The 27,855-nt window shown below is 40.5% G+C and overlaps 1 protein-coding gene across 1 annotated transcript in view; it reads right to left on the bottom strand.

Moving 5' to 3' along the window:
* SPIDR (scaffold protein involved in DNA repair) overlaps positions 1–27,855 on the bottom strand; it is a 205,297-nt gene that overhangs the window by 45,814 nt on the left and 131,628 nt on the right. The window contains exons 9-10 of the mRNA XM_063326835.1: positions 26,929–27,139; positions 24,756–24,994 (exon numbers count right to left, since the gene is read on the bottom strand). Of these exons, the coding sequence (XP_063182905.1) occupies positions 24,756–24,994; positions 26,929–27,139 (450 nt within the window). The remainder of the gene's footprint in view (positions 1–24,755; positions 24,995–26,928; positions 27,140–27,855) is intronic.

Raw genomic sequence — 27,855 nt, 5'->3', positions numbered from 1 at the left:
CTGGAGTCCTCAGTCAAGAAAAACATGGACCTGTTGGAGCAGGTCCAGAGGAGGCCACAAAAACGATCAGAGGGATGGAGCACCTCTGCTATGAGGAATGGTTCAAAGTTGGGGTTGTTCAGCCTGGAGAAGAGAAGGCTCCGGGCAAACCTTATTGCAGTCTTTCAGTACTTAAAGGGGGCCTACAGGAAAGATGGGGACAAACTTTTTAGTATGGCCCGTTGCAAATAGGACAAGGGATAATGGTTTTAAACTAAAAGACGGAAGATTCAGACTAGATATAAGGAAGACATTTTTTACGATGACAGTCATGAGACCGTGGAACAGGTTGCCCAGAGAGGTGGCAGATGTCCCATCCCTGGAAACATTCAAGATTCAGGTTGGACGGGACTCTGAGCAACCTGATCTAGCTGAAGTTGTCCCTGCTCCTTGCAGGGGGGTTGGACTAGATGAGCTTCAAAGGTCCCTTCCAGCCCAAACCATCCTATGATTCTAATTTACTTTTGCATCTGTTTGCTGACTTAGCATCACAAACAGCTGTTCTAGCTCAACCGAATGGGCACCCAGGCACGTAGTGGTGACAAGACAGCTCACCAGCGCGAGGAGAGGTGGGGAGATGGAACGTGGAGTGAGACTAATTTTAAGCCAGTTTAGAGAGAGAGAGAATAATTTATCACGGACTTCCTCAACAAGAGATCACAGCTTCAGTCATACTCGAGATGAAGCAGAAAAACAAATGGGTCTTCTGCTGCTGGTTGAAGGTCCATCATTACCCTCCTGCCTCAAGTGGCTGTCTTTTGGCTTGGTTTTGATGGAAACATTGGTGTGAATGCCCCCACCTTGTAAGAATAACTCTTGTAAGAATAATTTTTACACAAAATATTTACATAAATGATAGCATACAGTGTAACATTAGAAAAAATATCACATTTTAATTTTCTAACTGCAGAAGAGACAGACCAATTTACAAATGTAAGCTGCATAAAAGGAACAGCATAAACACTTCAAAAACACAGAAAGCCAGTCTAATGGAAAACATGCTAAAAGCCCTACAAAAAGTTTACATTTTTGCATATTTTAAAGTTCATTTAGTCTTTTCAGTGTGCCAATGTGCATTTACAGCTATTCACTACTAAAACACACAAACACATAACCTAATTTCCCCTAGCAGAATTTGTTCACTAACACTGAATATTTAAAACACAGCCTTCAAAAGTGAAGTCCAGGCTTTCAAACTCAAATTTCAATTTGCGTCCAAGTGCCAGTCACTAGATTTCTGACTCATATTTCTTCTGATGTGTCTTCTGTATAGTTTACTGAATTCGTTTCAACTTATCTAAAACTTCAAATGTGGATGCTATTTAATGGACTGCCTTATTGACTTTCTATTTTCTTTCTAAATCAATTTCATAAAAAAATTGTTTAAAAAAATCCTCAAGTGATAGCTGCAACTGTTGAAATATACTAGAGTGAAAAATTATTCTGTTCAAATTAACATATTAACTTTAGCTTTTCTTTTTCTCAGACTGAGGCAGATCAGACAGTAAATGAGATGATTTCCTTTAGTTTATCACTTTGTACTTGCAAGAATTATGGACAGTTAAATTTTTATTTTATTTTTTCATAATAAGCAAATACTACCTATTTGAACGTTTTATAATCAGGAGGCAGTGACAAAACCAGCAACATTTTTTTTGCTGATTTAAAGGGAAAAAAAAAGAAAAGAAATCATGTTTGCTGTTTTTAAAGAGCTAAATGGATACAAATTGTCAGACTCTGGGTCATCACTAAGCATAGGCCAGAGCATTGGCACGAATGACTCTGCTGTGAAGCCTACAAGCTTTCTTTGGTTTTCAGTTCACATTCCTGTAGAGTGAGACATTCTTAATTCGGGAGAGCTACGGATAAACATTTATGGGAAAAAATTATTAAATATTTCCTTTCACAAAGGTAGCAGGCAAAATAAAAACATAGACAACCCCTCCACGTAATGCTAAGGGTGGTCTTTAACTACCAAAATTCATCAAGGCAAATGAGGTATCCATGCTCCTTTCTGACAGACACTCAGGGTTTTTATTATTGGGAGACTAATCTTCCCTCCACCGTTTATCCTTCATGAACTCATGTTTATTTTCAGATAGGGATAGCATTATCCATATATGAATATGCATATCAAATAGGCTGCTCCATCATATGGAGATAATAGTAATTATTTGGGTCCTATGTACACTTGCACTTAGATTTAGCATTACAGAGGAAGTGAAAATATTACAAGGGTAATGATACTTATTACAACACCTGATGTAATACGTAACTACTGGTCACTTCCCAAACCTCTCGCTGAACTCCAGTAGCCTTTGAGAGCTGTTTATTGCAATTCAGTTCATGACACAATGTTTTAAAAGTTCTTACTCCAAAAGACTCTTGAAAGATGAAGCCCATCTGAAGATTTTCTCTCTAAATACGAAACATGTTCTGCTTGCAGAAGATTTCAGAATTTTAAACAAATACGAAACACAGTTTATTCACCCCGATGAAAGAAGTCATCCCGCAGATGGGTCTGAGGCTGGAGAGGACAATATGCACAGTTGTAACAAAAGGCAGAATACAGGTTTTTCTCCTGGCTTTAGCCCTCGGCACTACAGCTCATTTCTCTAAGTTAAGTTTGAGAAATCTACAGGAACACCTAAGAACGGCTATCAGATGTATTTTGATCAGTGTGTACAGAGAACAGAACCTTACTCTAACTCTACAAGCAGGAACATGCTGGCCTGGCTGCGTGTGGATCAAGGATATCAAAGCTCTCTTCCTCCTCTGACCAAAGTAAGATACAAACTTTCTCTACAGAAAATTCAAAGGCACACACACCACCCCTGCTGCACATTAAACCTTATGTGATTTTTAACTATTAAAAGAATAGAAGATTGCCTCCTCCTCTTCCTTATATCTACAAAATTATGCATGCCAAATGGCTCCTGAGCCAAGAGAGACCAAATGCCATGTCCTGCTTTCCTGGGCAAGCAGATGGATTGCATTATCACTAAATTAACGGCTTTCACATTATTATTCCAGGATTAAACCTGCACCATTTACACCTCCTGAATTCAGCAACTCTAGGGCAAGACCTGCATGAAACAGACCTATTCCAAACATGCGGCTAACCCAGGAGCAGTTCCTGAATGTAGAGCGCATGGGTACACCAGAGAGTACATTACTTTCCCCAGCAGCAAATAATTTCCAAAGCTGTTCTTCTCTGGCTCCTCAGGAAGGGTGCTCCTCTCCTGTTCCCCCTCTCCTTGACAAGACTGAAGTCGAAAAAGTTTGCACTAAATGGGCAAATCTCCCAGAGCAACCTGGTAGCTCCTTCCAATCAGGCTGCAAAGATGAGGCAGCTTTTCCGAATTTTATCATGACTGTGGGAGGGCCAATGTTTTATTAATACTTCCAATATTTGATGCAATTTCCTATAAACTCCCCAATGTGGCTCAGAAATAATTCTGGGGCAACGTCAGTATAGTGAAAACTAGGGCATAAGTTTTCCTGAAATGTTAGGCAAATATCTAGAAGATTTCCCTGTGTGGTACCACCAGAATGGTGTCATACCTGAAAAGGAAAAGTCAGTAACAATAAAGCAAATTTTGCTCCTCAGATGTCCAATGGAACAATATGCCAAAGATTTAACCTTCCCAAAGAACAGACAAGGAATACATAGCAGAATTAGTTTCACAGCACTGTGTGCCACCAGAGCAATGCATAAAGGTGTCATACAGCTTGGCCTTTGAGGAGAGCACAAAATAATTCAAAACCAGAACCGACAGGAGGAAAGCAAACTACTTTTTCCTGGGAACTGAGCTATGCTAAATGACTGATCCTTCTCAAAAAGCCTCAAGTACCATACTTGTCTGACTGTTTCACTAGTCAAACTGTTGCCTGTTTCTCGGGGAAACTGGGAGTATTTATTAGCTGGTATTGTTAGTCATGTGACTTCAAACATTAATCATATCTGTTCAAAAAAGTTGGTGCAATAATTGCAGCTTCTTACTGATGAATGATAAAATGCTGCATTCCACTTCAGTTTACTGGAGATTTCAGAGCTCAGTTAACTGTTGCCTAATAGATCGAAAATATAGCCAAAATGAAGTCTTTTTAAAAAAAATGAAAAGTGTATTCGCATGTGGCTTACTATATTTATTTTAGGAAACAATAAAAGGGCAAAATGCCCTAACAAAACATGAAGCTATTATGACACGGTGAAACAGATAATCCTACCTGATTGCCACACCTTTTAAAATTATGCATAAGGAGTCTTTTGTCCCCTGGTTTTCAGAATGTCAAGCAATTCATAAGTGATAATCTGGACCTAAATAAACATATGCTGGTTAAAAATTCTTTATTTATTTAAAGCGTGAAATGAATCATTACTTCAAGTATTCAAATAGCAACTTCTTTCCTCAGTTTCTTACCTAAACTCTCTTTTAAATAGCCACCCTAAGACTATACTAACAAGCTAATGGCAAGCTGAAATTTTTCTCAACCTGTTTAAAACATTCACCAGACAGTTTTAAATGCCATCAGAAATGCTTAATATCACTATCATTATGCTAATTTAAAGCGAGAAGGTAGCTGTAAGTCCTTATGCCAGGAAAAAACAAATTATAAGGGTTTATTTTTTTTTTTTAGCATTCCCTTAATGCAATTACCTCAGTTCTTGTGTTTTGTCACTCTATCAGTAACATCAAGAATTGTTAGCAGAATTACAACAAGTGTAAAGATGAAGAAAGTAAAAACACGCTGACAATGTAATCAAGACTTAAAAAGCCCTACATGATGAAAGGTTTGGGTTTGTTTTTCTTTTTTTTTTTTAATAAGAGGAAAGTATCTTCACATAGGGGTCACTTCACCTTTCCTTCCCCTTCTCTCATAACACACCTATATAGGCTTAAAAATGTTCTTTTATTTAAAAGAAGGTTTCTTTAGTTACTCATAAAGAATTACTCACACTTGGCCAGTGGTTTGTACCAATTTAAGAGAATAACACGGAGAGATGTCTTTTTAAAGTGGGGAAATCCCAGCAACCCACAGACACGAGCAACGAAGGTGCACGCAGCCTCTGAGAGAGGAGATGAGGGGACAAAAAGGAAGCCAGGTCAAATCTCAGGTCAATTCACTATGAAAACCAGGGAAATCGGGATTGGAAGAATTCCTGGACAAAGAAAGCAAAACTGCAATGTCCAGTAGCCCCCTCCCTCCAGCCCCCCTAAGTAATAAGATCGTTGTTCTCAACCAAACCCATGCTTGTTTAAACATACAGTTTCTCTACCCTCCCTCATTATCTGGACAGAATTAATGATTATCTGATTAATAAACTGTTACTCAACTACCACTTAACCCAATCCCCATCAATTAATTCTAGGCACACCTGTCAAACCACAATAAAAAAAAAAAAAAGAATGTTCATCTCCTCCTCTTCTTTTCCCACATTCTCCTTCCCCTCCTCCCTTTTCCACTCCCCTCAGTTTAACACATTCTGGCATTTATTTTCCTGTATCAGATCCAAGAACTAGAGAGTCCTCTATACATTTTCGATACAGGGTGAATAGGAAATGCTGGTCCCAAGCCTACCCTCTGCACAGAGTATTCTGCTCTCCCCTTTTGGAAGAACGTCAGTGACTGCTGCAGGGTTTCAGATCTAACAGAACTCCTCAAAAAGGGGTCCCACATTGTCCAAAATCCCCTGACTCTCCTACTCCTCCAATACTACTTTTTGGGGTTCTTTTTTATCTCTCAGCTCCTTTCAGAGAAGCAGTTCCTCAACCCAGCTCATTCATTTGTTCAGAGAACACTTTATTCATCCTGAATGAACAAACTGCTTTAAACATGAAACAGTCAAAAGAAATACAAATTCCTGAATAATATTCTCATCACTGCACTGCCCTATTCCACATGCTCTCTACGTGGTGTATATTGTATGCCATATGCCAAAATGATTTATTTGTATATAGTGTTGACATTTTTCATGTTCCCCACAATGTTTGGAATACCACACTACACAGGGTGCAAGAAGATAAGATCATTTATGTAAGCAAAATATGACCTTACAAGTGTGCAAATCCCTTATTTGCGTATGCAAGAGAAATAACTGTGAGCACAAGTACTATTTGTATGTGCAACTATTTGCTTTACATGCCACATCAATTCTGCAAGCAAATAGTGACTATTTAGCAATATTCATCTCTTTCTGTTGTATAATACTGAACTAGGGAGAGAGAGAGATAAGACTTTAAAGTCCGTGGGTAAATAGTCTGGCTGCAAACTAACTAGTATAGAAATCTCAAGTTTGTGCTGTGAGAACAGAAATCCATGGCTGACAAAACAGCAGAAAAAGGAAAGAGCAGCCTGACCCAAAAAACAGAACTGCAAGAGGCTGTGCTGCTCTAGGAGAAAACACCAGTCTAGAAAGAAAACACAGCTTATATGTACCATTCATACATACAAATATACATATAAACCCCACACATTCTAAGTCCTTGTTGTTTTTTTTTAATCCATGAGGCAAATATAAATAAAACTTACTAAGGCTTCCTGCATTGGGAATCCGAAGGTGGCAAGGTTAAGCACTCTGAAATCAACAGATGACACATTCCATGCAGTTTTTAGTATATATATATTCTGCACTGTAGGAAATCTGGTATTACATCTCTTTTGAGTAGCTTACACCTGTGCTACTCAACATATGTTTAGAGAGTATCTATTTGTATGAGCAGGGTCTATAGCTTGAACAGTCTGTTTGCATTTGAATTGCGGGACATTTGAGTCCCACTACTGGGTAAGAGCGGAAAGCTGTCGGCCTTGAGTCTGACTATAGGTGAGTGCCTCCCACGCTGCTCCTTCACACATACGGAAAGTATCACGTGATGCCCCTACAGAGGTAGCTGGACCAGCGTGGTCTATGACCTAATTTGGAGGATGGTTTCAGAAGAGCTTTACTTCAGCTCTCTGTCTCATCTTGAAATATTTCCCGCCTCAGGTGGCATGAACCTCTTGGGCTGGAGGAGGAAAGTCTACCTCTTATCTCTCTCCCCCTTCTCCCTTTCCAACCCCAACTGTTTCCATGGTAGAGCCAGCTGTAGCTGCTGCCAAAGAAAACAAGGCATTTTCCTACCTTAAGGGCATTCCCCTTTGAACATCAAAAGTCTATAGCAAACAATGGAGTTGAAACAGCTTTGCAAATAAAAGGTCAGAAGAATTTTTCATAATGGAAAATTATCAGACTATCTACAGGCAGGGGTTGCTTCCAGCTCACAAACAACACTACACATGCTTGCAATACACTTCATTTTGAGCTGAACTAGTCTTTGCTGAGATATTGCACGGTCCCAGTGATGTAACTCAAATTCATCCTCCCTCTAGCCATTTTGTAATCACCTTAATTGTCAGGTCTTAAAAATAATGGATTTTTAGTTCTTTGGGAAGGGAATGCACTTACGGTAAGAAGCCAAGCAAACTGTAGGGTGTTCTGAAATAGCAGTTCACAAACTAAGCAGTGCACAAAGTAGGGGAAAGGAGAAAGGGCATGTGCTACTGGAGAGCTTCAGGGAGAAGAGCAGAGCATGTGATAAGCTGTTGATGGAGCTGTGCTTCGCAAGCTCTAGCCAAAGGACAAATGAGCAATGCAGAGAGCCCTTGGCTGCCAGGAGCTACTGAACCCATACTAGAGGCCTCCATGGAGAATTGGCAGGACGGGACTCAGCAACAGCAGGAGCCACATGTTTTCTGGGCTCCTGCTCTCTGCCCAGCCCTGCGAGCGCAGCAGTCCCCCATGGTGTCACATTCCCCCGTGGCCACCCTGGCGTACGCTCCCCGAACATCCCCTACATTCCGCTCCCCTATGGCATCGGCATCCCTGCCTCCTCCACAAGCACATTCTGGTGGTCTTCCCTCTCTCCTGCCTCTCAGAAGTGGAGGGGTTGGCAGGAAGTCTGTGATACCCAGTTTGAGTGCTGCTGCTATAAAGATGAATAGAGAACTCTTAGTCCCTAAACCAAGAGCAGAAGATGGAAGGCGACTCAAGAAGCATTTAGTGGGAAAAATGCAGGACAAGCTATGGCTGAACAACTTTTTGGCACTAACCCTTAGCTAGACTAAAATCCCTTCAGATGTGCATAACAACATAATTTTACCGTCGGAAATTAAGAGTTTAAATATGCACCCCAGACATTTGGCATTAATCTCCCTGTGAGTTCTGCACATAGGTAAGCCTTCAGTAAAGGGGGAAACTATGATTATATGCATTTTTCTGCATTGCTGGGGCAGCTGAGGAACAGAGTCAGGGGCATCGGTTGAAGGCTCTGAATTTTCAGGGCCACTCATGTTGAAAACCAAAATTATAATACTTTCATAATAAAAAGAGCTTGCTTCGGATTCGTCTCTTATTTTCCCACTCCCCTACTGTACAGTTTAGCAGACACAAGCCAGAAGAGCTAGTGACTGGAAGCGTAGTTGCACACTTGCTCATTGGAAGAATTACCCCTACCACATCTTTCACATATCACCATCCTGCCAACTCCCACGGGAAGCTGCCCAACAAGACCATCACTCTCACTTACTGCCTGCAGCTTCTCCCAAGATTTCAACACCTTTCTGTACATTTATCCTGGACCTGAAGTGCCCAGTATGGGAATACGCTTCCAATCTTACCTTCCCTTCTCCTTCCCCACCTAGAAAAGCCTGGTCAGCCACACTTTCTTCACAACAGGATGAAGCAAACACGTGAGTTTGACTACTTGCAAGAACACTCAAATAGACTAGAAGAGGTACTGCTGAGAACAAAACATATGTGGTTTTAGGTTTTAAATGTGAGGGGTTGAGAAAATGAGACTGGATTGGTGGAAGAAACTCGTAGTTAAAGGTCACTGACAACTGGGGTGAAAAAAAAAAGACTAAGTAAGATATTCTCAAAGTCACTGGTATATAAAGACAGTTTCCAGTTGATAGTTTTCAGAGCTCAACATGAAGCAACAATTGGTTTATAGACATTGTAACTTACGTTTTAGCAGAGACCATCAGTTCATATTAGTCTGGAAGCTTAAATTAGCTCAGCATTTCCAAATAGAAATAGAAATAAGAAACTGTTATTGTTAAATTGCTCCATATGAATTGTAATAGAGGGTTTTTTTTCACTCTTTCACCATAAGGTACACATGCTAATTATCACAGAAACCTCTGGAAACCTTAATCAGGTTCATGCCCCATCAAACTCGGCACATGAGATACGCAGCAGTTTGCTTAGGCTGCACACATGCTTTAGCAAATTTTAACAGACGAATGAAACAAATGTGTCTGTGTGAGAACAACAGGCATGAAAACAATCTACAGAAATCAATTTTTTTCTGCTACCTCTTATCTTTATTAATGTTGTAGTTTGTATGGATGGCTTTCCCAACCACACCAACAAGGTCTCCAATTCCAGTATCTCCTTAAATCCCCCTCTTCTTCAGCATCCAGTTCATTTGTACATCTGACCCCAAGACAATCACCTTTTTTTTTTAAGCAGGCAACACAATTATTTCTGAGATCGGAAATATACTAACATAATAGATATATATAAAGAGAGAGAAAAGGTGCATTACGATATTTTGCAAAGGGGCCAAGGGAGTTTTCTGGCAATTACTCAGCATAAGGAGTAAGGTATATGGTGAATAAATTAGATAAAATTAGTAATTGTCAACCCAGTACTGCCTGATGACAAAACTTGCGGCTTTCTCTCTCTCCTATCCATGCCTCCCACATATCGTGTGCCTCATTAGGATGCTGTGGACAGAAGATGCAAGAAAAAGGCCATCCTCTAGCCATCAGAAAAAGCCATCAGAAACATCATGGAAAAACTGCCAGATTTGGCCAAAAAGATTTTGTTTGGTTGCAGGGCTTAATTACGTACCATCCTACATTATCACAGCATTTGAGGAATGGGAAAATCAATGCTGTAACCAGGTGCCCTGCCAGGGTCAAAAATGCCTCTTTACCTCCAAACGCACATTCTTTGCGTGTTGGAAAACCTAGCAAGACCCATAAATTATCGAGAACAGACAACTGACTCAGGGAAGGGACTGATCAGTCAAGGTCTGGCTATGTTAAATTTGGCTGTATTAAATTAGATGTCACAGAAGCATGGACTTTGAGAAAACACTAAAAACAGCTTTGCCAAATGTTTGGAGAAGTAAGACATTGGTTTTTAGGCTACATGGTCCTCTAATACAGTATCTGCTACACTGATCTATGTCTGCAATATCCAAAGGTAGCAGCACGATGCTGACTGGCCCAGCCATCTTTGTGGGAAAACTGTGTTGGATGAAACTGCTTTTCCCAATTCTCCACATCCCTCCAGCACAGAGGTTTTCATGCTGGAGGGAACAAAGGAGCATGAGGAACAAATGAGAAAGGACCCAGAATGGCAGAACAGGCAATTCAAAACAAGCCCAGAGGCCTGCACATGATGACACCACATAGGTCATTTCCACATACATAATAAAAAACGCTTATGAAGCATTTAGGAGAATAGTAAATATGAACAAAAATGTTTTCTATCAGATCACAATGAACAAAAGTCTCCAGCAGATTTACCGAATGGTGCAAAACATTCCAGCACAATTTTGCTGGTTTGCATTAAAAGGAAGAATGTCAGCACATCAAAGCTTGACTTTGCCTGAGTAAGAAATGGTTCTTACGGCCCTCAAAAGACTAGCTGAGTTCGAAATTGGAATGAACTGAGACTTGACCCACATTTGTAAAGGTAATAAGGTGCCAAATCACAGGACATGCTCTGTAAGGAAGTGTCGATACTGGTGATAGAAGTTTTCCCACCTGTATTTTGATGGTACAGCTGTAGGCACTGAACACGCATAATTCATGAGCTGTGCTTCCACAGTCTCACAGGGCTTTCAAGAGCCTGTCACATTCTTTTCAAGTGGATCATTAAGGGTGGTGTACCTAAATGGAAGGGTGGAGGAAATTTATCTGAACAGGAGATTAGAAGTGATTCAATTTTGGGAGATAACCTGACTTTTTGTCTTGGTAAGACTATAGTTCAACCATGTGAGCTGACACTGGCATCTGAGGCTACTCAGCAGTTTCACATACAGATACTGTTGTGCAGATGAAAAAGAATAGCATTATAAAGCTGCTCTTTGTGAACCATAAAGGTATAATTCTGACATGATGATGGCTGATGTAATCAACGTTTTCATGAGGAGGCTAGGCTTAACAAGGCAAACTAAAGCTTTTTACAACGAACTTTTTGAATTCCCCTCGACTTGAAGAGTTCATCACTGACAATCGGAGGGGACTGTGACAAAGATAAGAGGAATGGAAATTCATGCTGAGATCACTTTACAATGGCTCAGGAATCTTCTCCAGTCTCTGTAAAACACACTGCAAGTAGACACAAAAGATCTGGGAAGAAGAGGAATAGCAATGATGATCTTCAGTGCAATCTACCTTCCTCAGGAGAAAAAACTTGAGCGGGAAGCCAGTCCTGAAACTTTCCATTCCAAAGCTTTGACTATTAAAATGACTAAATTATCTGTGAGAAAGCAATAAGCTCCTTCCACACCTTCTACAGAAATGCAAAGCAAAGGATGGACAAAATTTCCTGCTGCTTCTTTAGGCGCCTCTGCCATTGCCTGGACGAGCAGAGCTGTCAGAATTGTTTGGGCAACACTGACTGACCAGGAAAGGAAAGTGTTGTATTGACGCAAACGCCAGAGACTATGGTGCTTGTCATACTGGAACTCTAAAAACGGCACTTCTTATGCCTTGTTCATTCTCTGCTTTGCAGTTGCTTTTGTTATTTATTTTTAAATACCCTTCTGACTAACTATCTTCCAGAAGAAGAGGGAAAAAAAAGAAAAAGCAAGAACTGGGAGAAACCAGAGAAGGATAGCTGAGCCATCAATTCCTCTGGGTCAAACCCTTAGGTCCAATTCATCCTGTGCTACTGCCAGCCACTTACATCATTCATAGCAAAAAGTTTAGCGGTCTAAACTGGTGTGTTCAAGACTTGCAGAAATCCTGCTTATTCCTAACTCATTCTAAAAGCTAAACAGAAAGTATTTTTTGCATCCGTGTAGCTGTAAAGCATTATTTAAAAAGAATAGCTTTTAAACAAGGAATAAGTAAATCTTACGATTTGCTACGCTAAAAGTTTTTACACAAAATCTTCTTGAATCCTGGAAAAATTGTTCATTAAAAAGGTGCATGCTGTTCTAATATATATCCTATGTCAGCACAAACAGCCTTCATGTAAACACACGGCCGTGAGTACCATGAGTAACAACTCTGTTTCCATCAGAAGCCCTTTATCCTGCGTAAGAGGTCTGCACGCTAATAGATGTCCTAGGCTAATGTTAACTAGCTACAGCTGGCTCGCAGCTATAAAAAGCATTAATGAAAACATAAATACTAACTTCTCCACTTCCCTCAGCCCGTACGTCAAGGCTGCGCAAAGGCATCACTTTCCAAGTGGTCTGTGTGAATGAACTGGCTGCTCTGAACCAGCTCGCTCTGGTTCTCCGAAGTTTGTTTACTGAACAGCGTGTGCAGAGACACACTGAGCATGGGGGACGCAGGGGGAGAGACAAACCACGTGGCCACCCGCCTCGCCCAGCAAATCCTCCCGCAACCCGGAGCCCTGGGCTTTCAGTGACGGCTCGTCACCAAAGGAAGGAAATATCTATTAACCAAGGGACTGACCTATGGGCATAAAAATGTCAGTCCGCACTGAAGCTGAACACAGCCCAATTCTTGCAATATATTACTGTGTTTTGCTGGAATATTACTTTGCTTTGCTGTACTGCTGTTCTGAATTCGGTTATAATAAATAATGCATGCGGTGACATACACGGAGCAGAGAAACTACGCTTCATCCTTCGGCGTTCTGCGCGCTCTCAAAACTTACTGCAGGATTTATATTTTCACGGTGCAAAATATAAAACAAAACAGCAGAAAAAAGAAAGGGACTCAGATTTATCCAGTATGCATACAGAAAAGGAAAAAAAAAATCTATTTAATGGAAAAGAGGATGCATGCAACTCCAAGGTTACAAATTCAGAAACACGAGGATACTGAAGTGCTACAACACTCAGCAATTTTTATTCAGCCATGCTGCACACACACACGCATTCTTCATTATTCTTTGACTACTGGATTGTTTATCTGCTATTTTAAAATAGTTTTAGTTTTGTCCTGAAAAACGTTACTTTGTCACCGTCTGTTTCTATGCATTTCTTCAGCAACTGACCTCAGAGGGAGAGAAACCCTTCAGGTCTTTGCTGGGAGGGCAGGCACGCTGGCTTGCTCTCCGTGCTGCCAGGCTAATGACAATTCCTGCCAGTCCTGTGTTTGCTGGTTCCTAACAATTGTCACAAGCTGGCGTTGTCTGAACATTAGCCCACCTTACAGGAAAAAGGGGAGCCTTCTTTTAGAAGCACATAAAGCATGTAACGGTACTGCCTGTTTTCAGATTTCTTCTCCATTTCAAAATACTGGATGTGCATTTTAAAACCTCAGCTTCTGAAGTCCCACCAGTAAGTAAGAATCATACCCAGCTTTTTTTTCTTTTTCATTTTTATAGAGGAAATCCTTTACATGAGGCTGATGAAATGTTGGGTTCTTCACCCAGAAAGCTCAGAAATGCTCAGCATTATTTTTTTATTTTCCTCTGATTTGCACAACCTAAACAGAAACCGCAGCCATGTCAGTCACCCCCAAATCCAGCTTCTACGTATTTAACATGGATCAAACAAAGGTTAGAACACAATCTATTTGGCTATGCAGGAATTTCCTAAATCTAACATACAGATGTTATCCAACATTGGTGCAACCCTTCGCAAGCATTTAAAAATAAATTAGCCGATTGCAGTTTGTTGATTTGCTGAAGTTACAACCTCCAAATTACAGGTGGCACCTCTTTTTGCTTTGAGTTCTTGCCCTTCTACTTGGTGCGTATAACCTGATTTCTAACTCATTTCTTACAAATCTGTGACCTTTGCAGAGTCCCTCCCCACTTACACTACTGAAGTGCCAACAATCTGAGCGCCACCAATTTTCCTGACTGTCGAGGCATCCTCTTCAAATGCCTGTTTTCTCAGGAAGTTATTGCTACAGTTCTCCCCCAAACCCTGGCAGTCCAAATACGGATGATGACTCAGATACACAGAAGCACCAAGGTATAGATGAGCTCCTATCACAGATATTTTTAATCATGACTAAACAGCCCAGGCTGCAGGAGGAAAGTTTTTTTTTCAGTTTTCAGCTCCTTTGCAAAGGAAATACGCACTTACAATTAAATAATGAAATTAAAAACACTTTTGCAAAGATTAGGCACTGAATGTTTTTGCTAACAAGCTCTTCCACTTCCTATTTACATTATGCTACTACAGTTAATTTATAGCTCTATATTGAAGATGTGACATAACTTGTTGTTCCAATCAAATTAATTTCCTTGAACATTTTTCCTCATGTCAAAACAGAATTTACAAATTTTGGCACTTGTTCAGAGGCAGGGGAAAATGCATAATCCCATTATTACAGGACAAAGACAAGAACATCTGTATCTGTCATGACTAGATCATATTTGAGTTCAATAGTGGGGAAAGTTACAGGAACTACATAGGCTCAAGGGAAATTAATGGTCAGACAGAAAGGTAACTCACACAAAATGGCATTTAAATATCTTATGACCACTCCCATATTCCTCATATGAGGACCTCAGCTTGACACGTTACCTCCTTCTCCCATGACCCACCATGCACTCCCTCATGTGGGACTCGACTTCCATGATCCCAACCACGCTTCCCACCTCTGTGAAGCTGGGACTCCAGTGCAATCTCTTATCCCACCTCACTAATGGTGCATTCTTTCCAGTTCCCCTGTTCACTCACTCAGCAACAGAAGTGAACGTCTCCTTGCTGGTGGAGCGCCTGCAGCACATGCTGAATCGGGACCATGACTGCACAGCTGTGGAAGGGACCATAACCCACCTGCCAGGCAGGTACTCGTAAGTACGTGGCTGCCCTTAGTCTAGAAATTTGGGAAACTATGGAGAAATAGGGAATAACTTTATACTTTTGTAATAATTTCCTTAAAGCCATCTTCCTAGGTAAGGATGATGCTGCTGTACAGGAGAAGACAAGATAATATCATGCAGTGACAGCACAAGTTCCAAGTGTCACATTGCAGCACAAATGCATGGGAAGTGGTAATACCATAAAAACTTCACTGCGTCTTGCACTGAAACTTCACTCCTACCTGCTGTCTACATTTGTGTGCACGTGAAAGACAGCAGACAACACCTTCCTGGGCAGAGGACCCAGCACAAAGTCAGGGAGAGCCTGCCTGCTGCTTCCACTTCCAGCTTTGCCTCTTTCCTTCCTCTGCTGCAGACACAAGGAAGGCTACTGGGAGCAATCAACACCCTCACCCCACTCTCAGGTGGCTGCGTGAAGTCAGCTTTCAGACGTAGCCCTTGCACCTTTAGTTGCACAGGTCAGTAAGTGCCTCTGAACTGGAGTAAGCAGCTGCAGGAAGGTATTCAGTGTTGGCTGGTGGTTAACGGCCTGATGGCTCAGATTAGCACCTCCAGAAGGGCAGGATCTGGAGCTGCTTCTGTGGATCCTTCTCAATGACTGGCATACCACCAAAAGTAAGAGTGGCAAGAGTTGGGAAATCACTGATACGGAGAAATAATTTTTAAAATATGTATATAAAATCCTGTTAGCATGTGATATTGAATAAACCACAGCCCACAACGCAAACACAACCAAAAATTATACTCTGCAAGCTTCATGACATCATTCTTGGTCCATTTAAATGTGAAACCTCTCTGAAACATATTTTGCATTCATTCCTAGCCTTAAGCACTTGCAAAGCAGGCTGTCCAGGGAGCTCACGCTGCAGCCAAAGACAGGCCTCAAATCAAGTATCTAAATTCAGTGAGTTACAAAACTATTTTGAACATATATCAGGCATATGTATCAGATGAATCATTTCCTTTTTTCCTACTGGAGGACTAAAGTTACAAAAATAACTAAATCTCTCTTAACTACCATTCCACTCCAGTCCTTACACGGTGAAGTATCATACACGGTAAGTTCATCCCAGGCCTTTGCTCATCACTTTTCTCGTTTGAGGAGTATGTTCTTCTCCAAACCTCGTGAAACCCCCCTTAGCCAAAGAGGCGGTTGAGGCATTAACTGAAAGGAGTTTGAGGATTTCAGCCCAGCCTGTAGCGGATCCCTACCCAGTGTGGTGTTGCTGACTGCCTTTGGCTGCGAGAAATGGAACAAAACCAGCAGGCACTGCAGCCAGTCAGGACTGGCACATGAGCATAAGATAACTTTGTTAAGTGCATTTATAAGTCACATACTTATTTTAAACCACAATGCTTACTGAAAGAACTAATTAAGTTTGTCTTCTCTGAGGAACTTCTATTCATATTATTTGCTGTATCTTAATCTTTTGTGTTCTATAAAAGAAAGTGTATAAAAGCTTAAGATACAGACGTACAGGCCTGTCTCACAGGAATATTGTCCCTTTCAAAGTCTGTCTTGTCTTAATTATTAGAGTGTGCCCATAATTTTAAAAACACATAGGACAGCGTATTGCTGACTCTATACTCTTTGGGACAAAAGACCTCCTTATTCCCAAAAGAGTAAGAGTATGTTCCTAACACCTTTCCAAGGAGTATTGATTTGTTATATCCAAACAGAAGCTTTTACAAAGCTGATGAAAAAAGTTATTTCTAAGAATCTTCCTTTTCAGAAACCTGCTATTGTATTAAATCTAGGCTGATGTTTCTTTGCACGTCCGCTGATCTATGCAGATACTTAAGGCTGTGCACACAAAGAGTGTCTACCTGCCCAAGTTGCACAGAAATTATGTGCAATACTCGGGTGGTTAATTTTCTCTCCCAACTGTTAGCTCAGCATGTGTCCATCTAGGCATTTTTAACTGCTCATGGTCCTTGCCTTATGTACCGTGGTAGCAGGAAAACAAATCCCAGACACACAATCTGGCTTTTATAAAAGGTTCGGAGAGCTCCAGCACAACTTTAACACTTCCTCCAGGTCAGAACTGAAGTCATGTAGTCAGTGAAAGGGTATAAAACACACATGGAGGATTTCTCCTCTCAGTCCTGTCAACCACATAACTTTCAGAGATACAAAAATTCAAGTGGAAGAAAGGTCAAAACCAAGGGAAAGATTCCATACCTTTTACGTAGGCCATCTTAGAATAATTCTTGACAAATAGCAGGTGCTGGAAAATTACTATTCCTGGTTTAAACCAGTCAATGTACAACAGCACATACCTTGACTGTGGCTCTAGGGCTGGAAAACTACCTTTTCAAATTGCTCGCTTTCTACTCCCTAGACTGGTCTCCACTATAGGATAACATACGGGGGGCCACATCACTCTTCCCATTCCCCCCATTTACATACTACTTCAAAAAAGATCAGTTGGGTGGATACAGCCACAAACCAGAGAGCAGCGGGAAATGAGGTGTTCAGGTGCAATAAAGCTCCCCCAGCTTTCTAAAGCCCTGTATGCAACCATCAGATGTGGGAGGTGTGAAAAGGTACAGTTACAAGGTAAGTGGTGGTCAATACACAACTCCACGTAATGATGCTTCCATACCATTTATCTCTGTGTTATTTGGGTATCTATCTCTGCAATTTCTCTATCATGGGGAATACATCCATAACTAAGAGCTACTCCTCCTTCTTGACCAACAAAAGGTTTGGGCGTGGGGGGGTGGATGTGTGGCTATCTTCTGTGATCATATGGGCACTTTACTGATCAGTCTAAGCACCTGAGTGTGGAGGAAATATAAGGTAGCAATCAGTGTCTCCTTTTTGCCAGACTCATACAGGAGCCTGCACACACAGTGTTGGCCATCTGACAGTTGGCTTCTATTCTTGCCCATTTACTTTCCAAGGAGACCGAATACCTGTCACACTTGTGGACTATGACAGCTACTGTCTTCTTGAGACTCTTTTCTGTATCAGCACTTTTACCACTGCCCTGACATATTTTAGAACAACGGCAAATTATTTAATTGCTTATTCCCGGCGCAGGATCGAAAAACAGTAGTGTATGTTGAGGGGTCCTTTTTTTCCTTTGTACAGAGTATATCAAGATAACAGTGCTTTCACCTTGCCCTTGGACAGAATAAGATTATGTAAATATTTAGCACTGAAAAATAAACGTTAATGTCAAATTAACAAATTGTTGTACTACATTGGCACTGGAAGAAGCCCAAGTTCCATCTATCCATCTGCAACATCAGGAGCAGGGAAAACGGACTTTTAGGGCAATCTGGGCAAAAGCACAGGGAAACTACAGTGTTAAATATATAATACAATTTAATGTCACAGCTGCAAAATGTGATATCAAAGCTGTTTTTCCAACAGTCTTTTGTCCTTATTCTGTTTTAGTGGCTGCAGTTTGAGAATTACAAATAGAGCAGGGTGGAGGCAAAAGGGAATAATCCAAGTGCCAGGGAGTCTTAGCTGTGAATAAAAAAAAAGGAAACAAAAAAAGGGAGACTTCAAAGCAGAAACAGGTTACTAGACCCTGAACCACAGCTGTTAGAAGAACTACTACAAGTCTGTCAAGTAGCAATTAGACTACTTTGTAAGAATATTAAAAGCATGAATCTTCACTTCTGAGAAGGATCTGAAAAGGGGAAATCAGAGAAAACTCCTAGCTTATGGAGTACTCTCTACTGCACTTCAGTTACCTATTTCCTGTTTATTTCCCACTTGAAAAATCACATCCCAGAAACATAATGTAATTTTTAAAAACTTGCATTTATGACCATTCCATTTAAAATGTTTTGTTGAAAAAACACGAAAAACAAATGGAATGCTGTAAACAGATTTAAGTCAGCCACAAAAAACATTCTGACAGATGTTAGCATCTGTGAACATGGATCTTTCACGACAGTCCTTTCCAATCTGGGCTCTTTTCAAATAAGAAGACCTCCAGGGTTTCCTTTGTTGTTGTTTATTCAATATGCTTTATAAAATTTAAGCTAGGTTTTCCATACTGAAAAGGTGACTTTTCAATAGATTAGTCCACCTACTTGGAATTCTAGTTGTAGCACTTGACACTAAACTTTTAGTTGTGCATGCTGCCAGACAGGCTAATCCATTGACTAGATTTGTCTTAACATAAACAGCAAAGATCATTAGATGAAGAAAAAGAGGAAATTCAACTTTGAAATTAATTAGTTTTACAGGATTACCACTTGCCAGTAAAACCATTTTACACAGAATTACGTAGGAACAGACTACTCAGAAATTTGCTAGAGTATAATGAATCCCAGCAACTGACTATCATGTTTCTGGGGGCCTGCTCAGAAAGAGAAATGTGACTTTCCCCACACTTCTATTTTTTCCAGCCACTCAAACAAATCCTTGGCTCTTCTAAATATTTCGCTCCCCAAGGGTCCTGCTTGCATGGTAGCAGGCCTTTCCACTTCTCTAAGGTCTGGCAAATTGAAAACAAAATCAAGAGCAAACCCAAAAGAACTATTGATGACTAGTGCATAGAGGCGGATCACATTATTTTCTAAACTAAATGTACTGTCTTTCTTTTGTTCTTGGAATAGAAAGTTACAGCAGGCTAGAGTGCTAATGTTCAGGTAGGAAGTAGGTCAAAACATATGCCAAGAGAAGCGAATGGAAAATTTCTTTAGTCACCCACAAAGATTTCAAAATGTGGATTCACAGCTATAGCTAGCATTGTTTTATATTAGCAGTGGTTAGCTTTTCCTTCTTAACAGACAACACCCTTTTCTCTCCAGCCTCCTCATCCAAATCTTCTGAGTGCTCTGACCAGTTTAACTGCCTAATAGTCCTAAAAATGCATCTATTTTTGTTTCACCAACTACCATACCACCAGCCCTGTCCTTTAAGGCATAAAACTGACTAGCTCTATTTTTTACTGAACTCACGTGGCCCGCTCAAAACAAACAGATACTGGCAAGAGCAAAATCCAAATTATACACTGCTTTATCCCAGGAACACAAAGTACAAGGCCGACGCAGTGAGTCAGACACCTCAGCGCCAGCGAGCTCCTCAGGTTGACAGGAGTCTCTTTGGGATCCTCATATGTGTAAGCCAGCCCTTTTTCAAAAAGAGTCAAAATAATCGGGTTTAGACAAACATGTGTTGTGTCATTAGCAAAAGTATCTCTCTCATCAGAGAGGAAAAGGCAGCAAAAAGTATGAGAGGAATGCTGGAAATGGGCAGACAGTCACAGCGAGTCACATTTTCTTCTTTCTTTTTTTTTTTCCCCATGAAACTCCTTCAGCATGAGAAGTCCATTTGCGAGAGCAGTTAAGTACACGGGGGAAAGGCAAATGATTCGATGTAATGCAGGGAACATGGGACCAATTTATGTACGACAGAAGCCAGAGAACTTCTCAGTCTCTGCAATGATTTCTCAGCGTCCTTGGAAAATGCTTTCTATATTTCAGATAAACAGATGTAAACCTATCAGATGCATCCCTTTGTCTATCAGTAAAAGGCTAGATGCCTACAGGCACTACCGTAATTTCTATGCTTTACCCGTGTTAGTTTTAAACAATTAAATGAATCCATTTCCTTACTAAGAAAATAGAGATTTCTCTCACAATTTGCCAGTCTCTTTCTGGAAACTGGATGCCTTGAACAAAATGCATCACTTCCTCTGCTCCACGTTTAATTTCATGCCTCTTTTCATCTTACAGTGTATTTTATGCTTCCCTGTGGCAACAACATCTAGGTTATTGTGGAGTGCTACAAAGAAAACATAATAAAACAGCCTGTCTAAAAGACAAATCAATTAACTATTCACCTTGATATCTAATTAGAAACTTTTGTTTACAAAACAATCAATTATCTAACTCATCTTGCCTCATAAAATACAAACGTTGCTTTCATGGCAGTTTTACTTTACAAAACTAAGTTCACAGAGAAGAAAAGAGGTTTTTCTTAATTACAAAAGAATGAGCCATCATTTGGTTCAAAGGACTGCCAGAGGGCATTGGACCCTTTTGCTCACTATCAGGCGACAGACATTTTTGATAGAGGAGAAAAGTCTCTTGTGGATGCTTATCAGCCATGGAAATAGCAGCTGATAAAGCCGTATAAGGTGTTTTCCATTCCTCAGTCTTTAAAAAAGTGTTCGTTCTCTTCTTTGCAAAAGAGAGAGTGGGTTGATTTTTCTCTTCAGGATCCAAAAGACTGTCTGATAGCTGCAAATGGCAACAACCAAGTTCTTTTTTGAGCTGAGACACCTTAAAATTTCAGAAACTTCCAAGATGCCAGTTTAACAACTGCATGTGAGAATACCCAGCTACAGCATGTACTCAGAAGCAATGGACCCTCATTTTTTATTTTATTCTACTTCTATTTCAAGTTTGACATAAGAAGTGCAATCTGAGATTCCTGTTTTCTTTCACCCCATTGTTGTGAAGGGTGTGGGCTCAGGCAAGTTACCTACCTCAAATTTTAAAATTTTTAAAAAGGGTAGAAAGGAGGACGCTGGGAACTACCAACCTGACAGCGTTAGCTCTGTGCCTGAGAAGATAATGCAACAGAACCTCCTAGAAGCTACGCTAAGGCACATGGAGGACAGGGAGGTGATTCGAGACAGCCAGCATGGCTTCACCAAGGGCAAGTCCTGCCTGACCAACCTAGTGGTCTTCTATGACAGAATGACCACATCAGTGGACAAGGGAAGAGTTATGGATATTGTCTATCTGGATTTCTGTAAGGCCTTTGACATGATCCCCGACAACATCCTTCTCTCTAAATTGGAGATATGAATTTAATGGGTGGACTGTTTGGTGGATGACGAATTAGTTGGATGGTTGCATCCAGAGGGTAGTGGTCAATGGCTCGACGTCCATATGGAGACTGGTGACAAGTGGTGTTCCTCAGGGGTCCATATTGGGACCAGTACTGTTTAATATCTTCATCAATGACATAGACAGTGGGATCGAGTGCACCCTCAGCAAGTTTGACGAAGACACCAAGCTGAGTGGTGCAGTTGACACGCCTGAGGCATGGGATGTCATCCAGAGGGACCTGGACAAGCTTGAGAACTGGGCCCGTGTGAACCTCATGAGGTTCAAGGCCAAGTGCAGGGTCCTGCACCTGAGTTGGGGCAACCCCCGGTATCAATACAGGCTGGGGGATGAAGCAATTGAGAGCAGCCCTGCCAAAAAGGACTTGGGGGTGCTGGTGGATGAAAAGCTGGACGTGAGCCAGCTATCGCTGGCCCAGAAGATCAACTGTATCCTGGGCTGCATCAAAAGAAGCGTGGCCAGCAGGTCGAGGGAGGTGATTCTCCCCCTCTACTCTGCTCTGGTGGGACCCCACCTGGAGTACTGCATCCAGCTCTGGAGTCCTCAGCACAGGAAACACATGGACCGGATCCAGAAGACGGCTACGACGATGATCAGAGGGCTGGAGCACCTCTCCTATGAAGATGGGCTGAGACACTTGGGGTTGTTTAGCATGGAGAAGAGAAGGCTCCGGGCAGACCTTATAGTGGCCTTTCAGCACTTAAAGGGGGCCTACACGAAAGGTGGGGACACACTTTTTAGCTGGGCCTGTTGTGACAGGACAAGGGGTGATGTCTTTAAACTAAAAGAGGGAAGATTCAGCCTAGATATAAGGAAGAAATTTTTTACAATGAGGGTGGTGAGACACTGGACCAGGTTGCACAGAGATGGTCCATGGTACATGCACCATCCCTGGAAATGTTCAAGATCAGGTTGGACGAGGCTCTGAGCAACCTGATCTAGTTAAACATGTTCCTGCTTATTGCAGGGGGGCTGGACTAGATGAGCTTTAAAGGTCCCTTCCAACCCAAACTACTCTATGATTCTATGAAATTGTGTCATTGCAAGTATACTTTTGGTTAAAAGTTGAAAGGAAATACTGAGAGGTTATTGTCATTTGAACTCTGCTCGAATTGACAGTGTTAAAAATCACCCTGAATAATAGACTGTCAGCTACCCTGACTTTTGATCAAATCTAGCCCTCTGGAAGAAAATCTACATGGAGGAATGCTATCCTCAAAATCACATATTGATGTGGGGCTGATAAAGTACTTTTCTTCTCACTTTTTAAAAAATACATGTTGTAGCAAGAATGAATTAAATATAAAGCAATGAGTTCACTTTACCTTTTAAAAAATAATGCAAATTAAGGTCAATATAACTATTATATGTAAAGGAGCTTTTAAAAAATATTGGGGACAAGGCTGTTGATAATTACTTTTCTGTGGGTGATGAGCCCGCTTGCATTTTAGGGAAGAACAACCTTCCTAAATTCCTCCTGGAGGAATTTTATTGATCAATGAGTGCTGTAAATTATCCAGTGTCTTACAAGGTAGGAAGAACTGGGAGAATTCCAGTATTCCCAAAGCTCAGGAAGAAGGACCTGTGAACATGCTACTACCCACCAGCAGGGTGGCTTGAAGGAACTCAAATTATACAAACCTTTGAAGAATCACTTCAAAGCCTATTGCAAATTACATCTGTAGAGTTCTTAATGGGACCTTTTAAACTAATTGCATGTCTCCATTCAGGTCCTAAACTCTGCAGGAAGGTAGATCTCCTGATGTCCCAAAAGGCTGAACTTGGAAGCTTTATATAAGCTCTGCTGCTGTAACTCACTTTAATAAACTTCCTGAGTGAAACCAAAATTGAACGTATCTTACCATTCAAAATTTTAAGCCAGCATGAACTAAAAGTTAGTGCAAAACCAAAGGAAGGAAATTCAATAATAGATACAGTGATCTCTGATCCAGAGTTGCTGAAAAAGACTTTGAAATCAGTCTTTGGTCTTAAACCTTGAGGATCATAAAAGGAGAAGGAAAGGATTCAACAGTTCAGTACTGGTCAGAAGGGAAAACTGTGTCTGGCACATCTTTTGTACTTAAGAAAACAAGGTCCCACTCTTGATTCCCTACACTGAAAACAGACCAGTGTTAGGATGCAAAGACTAAAACAGAAGAGACTGAAACCACTGGTCTAAAGCTGTGTGCTCCAAGGGGTCTGCGTATAAGATTTCTGCATTGGTGTTAATGTTTTGACACCAGATCATTTTCTACTGCAGAGGAGCTGAACTGCTGTGACCTCCAGATTTCCAGAAGTCAACAGGAGTTTTTTCCACTGGCTTCACAAGGTAAGTTTGCATGCATACATCTGTTTCTCTAATGGCACCTGTGTGAAATCCACATTTCAGAAAAGCCGTTCATTTCTCCATCTGTCTACGTTATTTCTCTTTTGTTTAAAAAGACCACTCTATGAGCATAACTTACTAGCAGAGCATACTGGAGACTGAAATAGGTAAATGGGAACTAACAGTTATTCTGTGAAACTCAAGGAACAGTATAAGATGTTGATAATCATCACTGGTTTTAAATTAACTTCCCGTTAATTCATTTTCAGTCTTCCTGTCATCTGTTGAGGCAACACATGAACTATAGACAGATCCTTCCCTCCTCTGGGCAGGACTACTATTATGTCATACTACACTTACTAAAATACTACACCACTTCTATCAAGAGCCCTGTGCCTTGCTGAGCGTGCTTATTCCCCGCAAGCTGACAACTAAGAATGACATTTCCGAACTCCTTCTCTTTGGTTTCTCATACATCACGGCCTCAACAGGAAAATTTCCATGCATCTTATTACTCACCTAGCGTTTGGTGGATCTGAATTTATGATGGGTGTTGCACAAAGAGGCTTGTTTCCTTGAATGTGGCTTCTGTAACCTTCTCTTGCAGGCAAACAGTATACCCTTTGGATAACAACTCGTACCTGCGCTTCTCCCCATCCCGCTGCTCCCTGGCTTTCCACCATTTCAAGCAGAGAATCATTAACAGCACCCCGCTCTTTTGAATCACAGTTGTTATGGATTTGTGGAGCACAAGCAACCTGGTAAAGGAAAACCCATTAATAGAAACATTTCAGGGGACCTTGAAACTGTCTAGTGCTAGAGAGTAAAACTTCAGCATAAAAAATCACTGCAAGTAGTGCAAAACCAATTTCAAAATACTTACTGCACTTAAACTAACTCACAGACTAGTGGCCAGTATTTATTGTGGATTTTTAATGAACACTCAAGAGAGTTGTGCCCACAGCGCTCTCCTGTATTTCCCTGGTGCTCTGGACTGAGCTAACTCAATCCAAGAGAGATGAGGCTGACATTGGCAGGAAAACAGAATTGATATTAGTACTTCTGATTCTTCCCCTGGAACTGAGTTTCATTTTTAGTTCTTTGATGTTCTGTTCCTTCCTCTTTTAAAAAAAGGGGTAAAATCCATCTTGAATGCTTCCGAACTTTCAGATTAAGTTTAAAATGAACAGGTGACTAGTTTCACAGAACAGTGTTAGTTTTCAGACTTACACATTTCAATGTAAAATATTTCAGTGTAAAAGAACGAGATGATTAATGAAAAGTATAACACTTTAAAAGTACAAACTTTAAATTAAGGTTTGTAATAATAATTAATATTATTATTACATAATTAATTATATTATTTTTATATATAATTACATAATTAATATATATTATTAAAATAATAAAATATTATTTCATTACTCCCAAAACATATTTTATGAATAAAATGTTCCAAACTTTCAAAATAAATGTTATGAATAAAATAATGCTACATTTTGCCTTAATCTAAATGATTAATTTCAGTAATTTTAATTTTAAAATAAATCCCTCTTAGTAAAAGTTGTATGCAAGTATAGACTAACATGGTCTATATATATATAGGCTCCTTCCCAGCACGAGCCAAATTTCTACTTTCAGAATAAAAGCTGTTTTTATAAAAACTGTGTGCCAAGAAAGATTTTCAGAGTATTACTGACTGTGCCATAAGTACTATCCACCAATAGAGAAAGAAAATTGGGGTACGACACTACCCTTTGTCTACAAAGAGATTGCAATAAAACTTGTCTGCTGAGTTTTAAATGAAGTGGTTTTGTTTGTTAGGAACCATGAAGGGAACAAGTGAAGTGTTCTGGATTTTGGATTTCCACAGCAGAAGCCTTTAACAAGGTAGAGTTGAAGCAAGAAAGGAGATTAGGATTTGATTTATGTAACTTTTTCATTCCCAGGCCTATAATGGGAATTATATATAAGACAAATAAAAAATGTTGACACTTGGTGTTGTTCATCAAACTTGTAGGGCCAAAATTCTCAAAAATTAAGTATTAAGAATGATTTTGGGTGGCTAAGATAAAGCCTTTATAAGAGCCTTACTTTCAGAAAGTGCTGGCACAGACTAATAGAAAACCAGATCCCTTAAAATACCTCAGCTTGTACACCCACGGCTAGAGATATGCACAGTCAGTAGTCATTTTAATATAAACAAAGTCAAAATAGGAAAGAAAACAAATTGAAGGGACGGGAAGGGGGGTGGTGTTACCAACTGATGCTTTAAAGAAAGGATAGGATCAATTAGGAAATGAGTTAAGAAATAGGAGTGGGGAAAGGGAATGTTTATTTAAAATATCTTGAGCGAGTTAGCAGAAAACAGATTTTATTTCAAATAAAGCTTAGCTATTCAGCTATAAAGAATAAGAGAACAATCAATGAAAAACCAAGCTACAACTACTATTTAGCACAGTAGTGAGACTTCAGCAAAATAACCTCACAGCAGTTCAGCGTTTGGATGGGCCAAAAGCCTCCGCTAAGAAAATATTATTAAAATAAACACTGCATATTATTCCGCCTTGGCTAAATGAAAGTGGAAACTGAGCAGGTCAGTAATTTAGAATTTTTGGTTTTGTTATGATTTCCAAACATCTGTTCAACAACTTCTTACCAGGTGCTAAACTGTGAACCAAATGAACCTTACCTGATTATCTGAAGATTCCTGGCACAACTCAGCATTAAGGTCATCTAGTCTGAACGTCTGTGCCAAAGATATAATGTTCTTCCTAATAAGCATCTTCGTAAGACCGTATGTCTTCTCTGTTGTTTCTGAATGTTCACTGAGTAGCACCTTCTGACTAAAATATGTGTTCATAATAACAGGAACATCTGCATTTTTGAGAAGCAGTTTTTGCCTGGAAAAAAATAATTTAAGTGTCATCAAATCCATTACAAGCCAAACTACCGATAAGCACTATTTTAAAACATGTGTTATGTTGTATTTCTCTCCCTTTTTTCTATAGTTACCACTAAAACACCCAAAGGTGTATCATCCAAATTGCAAATAAATCACACCATAGGTACATTCACCTTGGATCAGCCTGTTAGCTCAGGCAGAGCTCTGGGCAAGTGGAACTCCACTGTACCCAGGGACAACTTACACGACAACTTACACCTGGAAGCCAGCTGAGCTGATGGCTCCTGTGAACCCCACCTGGAACCCCATCTGGCTTCACACAAACACTACTTGGTGTCTCCGCGTTGTCAGCGCAGAACCAAGAGCATAAGGAATCCCTGCATACGGATACCGAGGTAAAAGCCATGAATGAAACATTATTAATCCTGCTCTGTGTTAATTCAGACGCTGGCTCTGCTGGATGCAGCCTGGCTCTTGCAGATAGGGACGTCCCTTGCCCATGAGTGCTTTGCACTGACCCAAATTCATTCCTACTGCAGCCAGCCACAAGCTGTTCCTTCCACTTTCTCCTCTCTTTTTCTAAAAGCGAAGTCTTATGCTTTTCCTACGCTATGCCACGTATTATTTTGCCTGTATGTTTGATGATGTCATAAATGTGCTCTCCAAGACCCAGTTTTGGTTTCCAGAGACAATATAAGTTCCAAAACAGCTTCA

The sequence above is a fragment of the Chroicocephalus ridibundus genome, chromosome 2, assembly GCF_963924245.1.
Source record: "Chroicocephalus ridibundus chromosome 2, bChrRid1.1, whole genome shotgun sequence".
Classification (NCBI taxonomy): Eukaryota; Metazoa; Chordata; class Aves; order Charadriiformes; family Laridae; genus Chroicocephalus; species Chroicocephalus ridibundus.
This window is presented reverse-complemented; position numbering and strand designations above follow the sequence as displayed.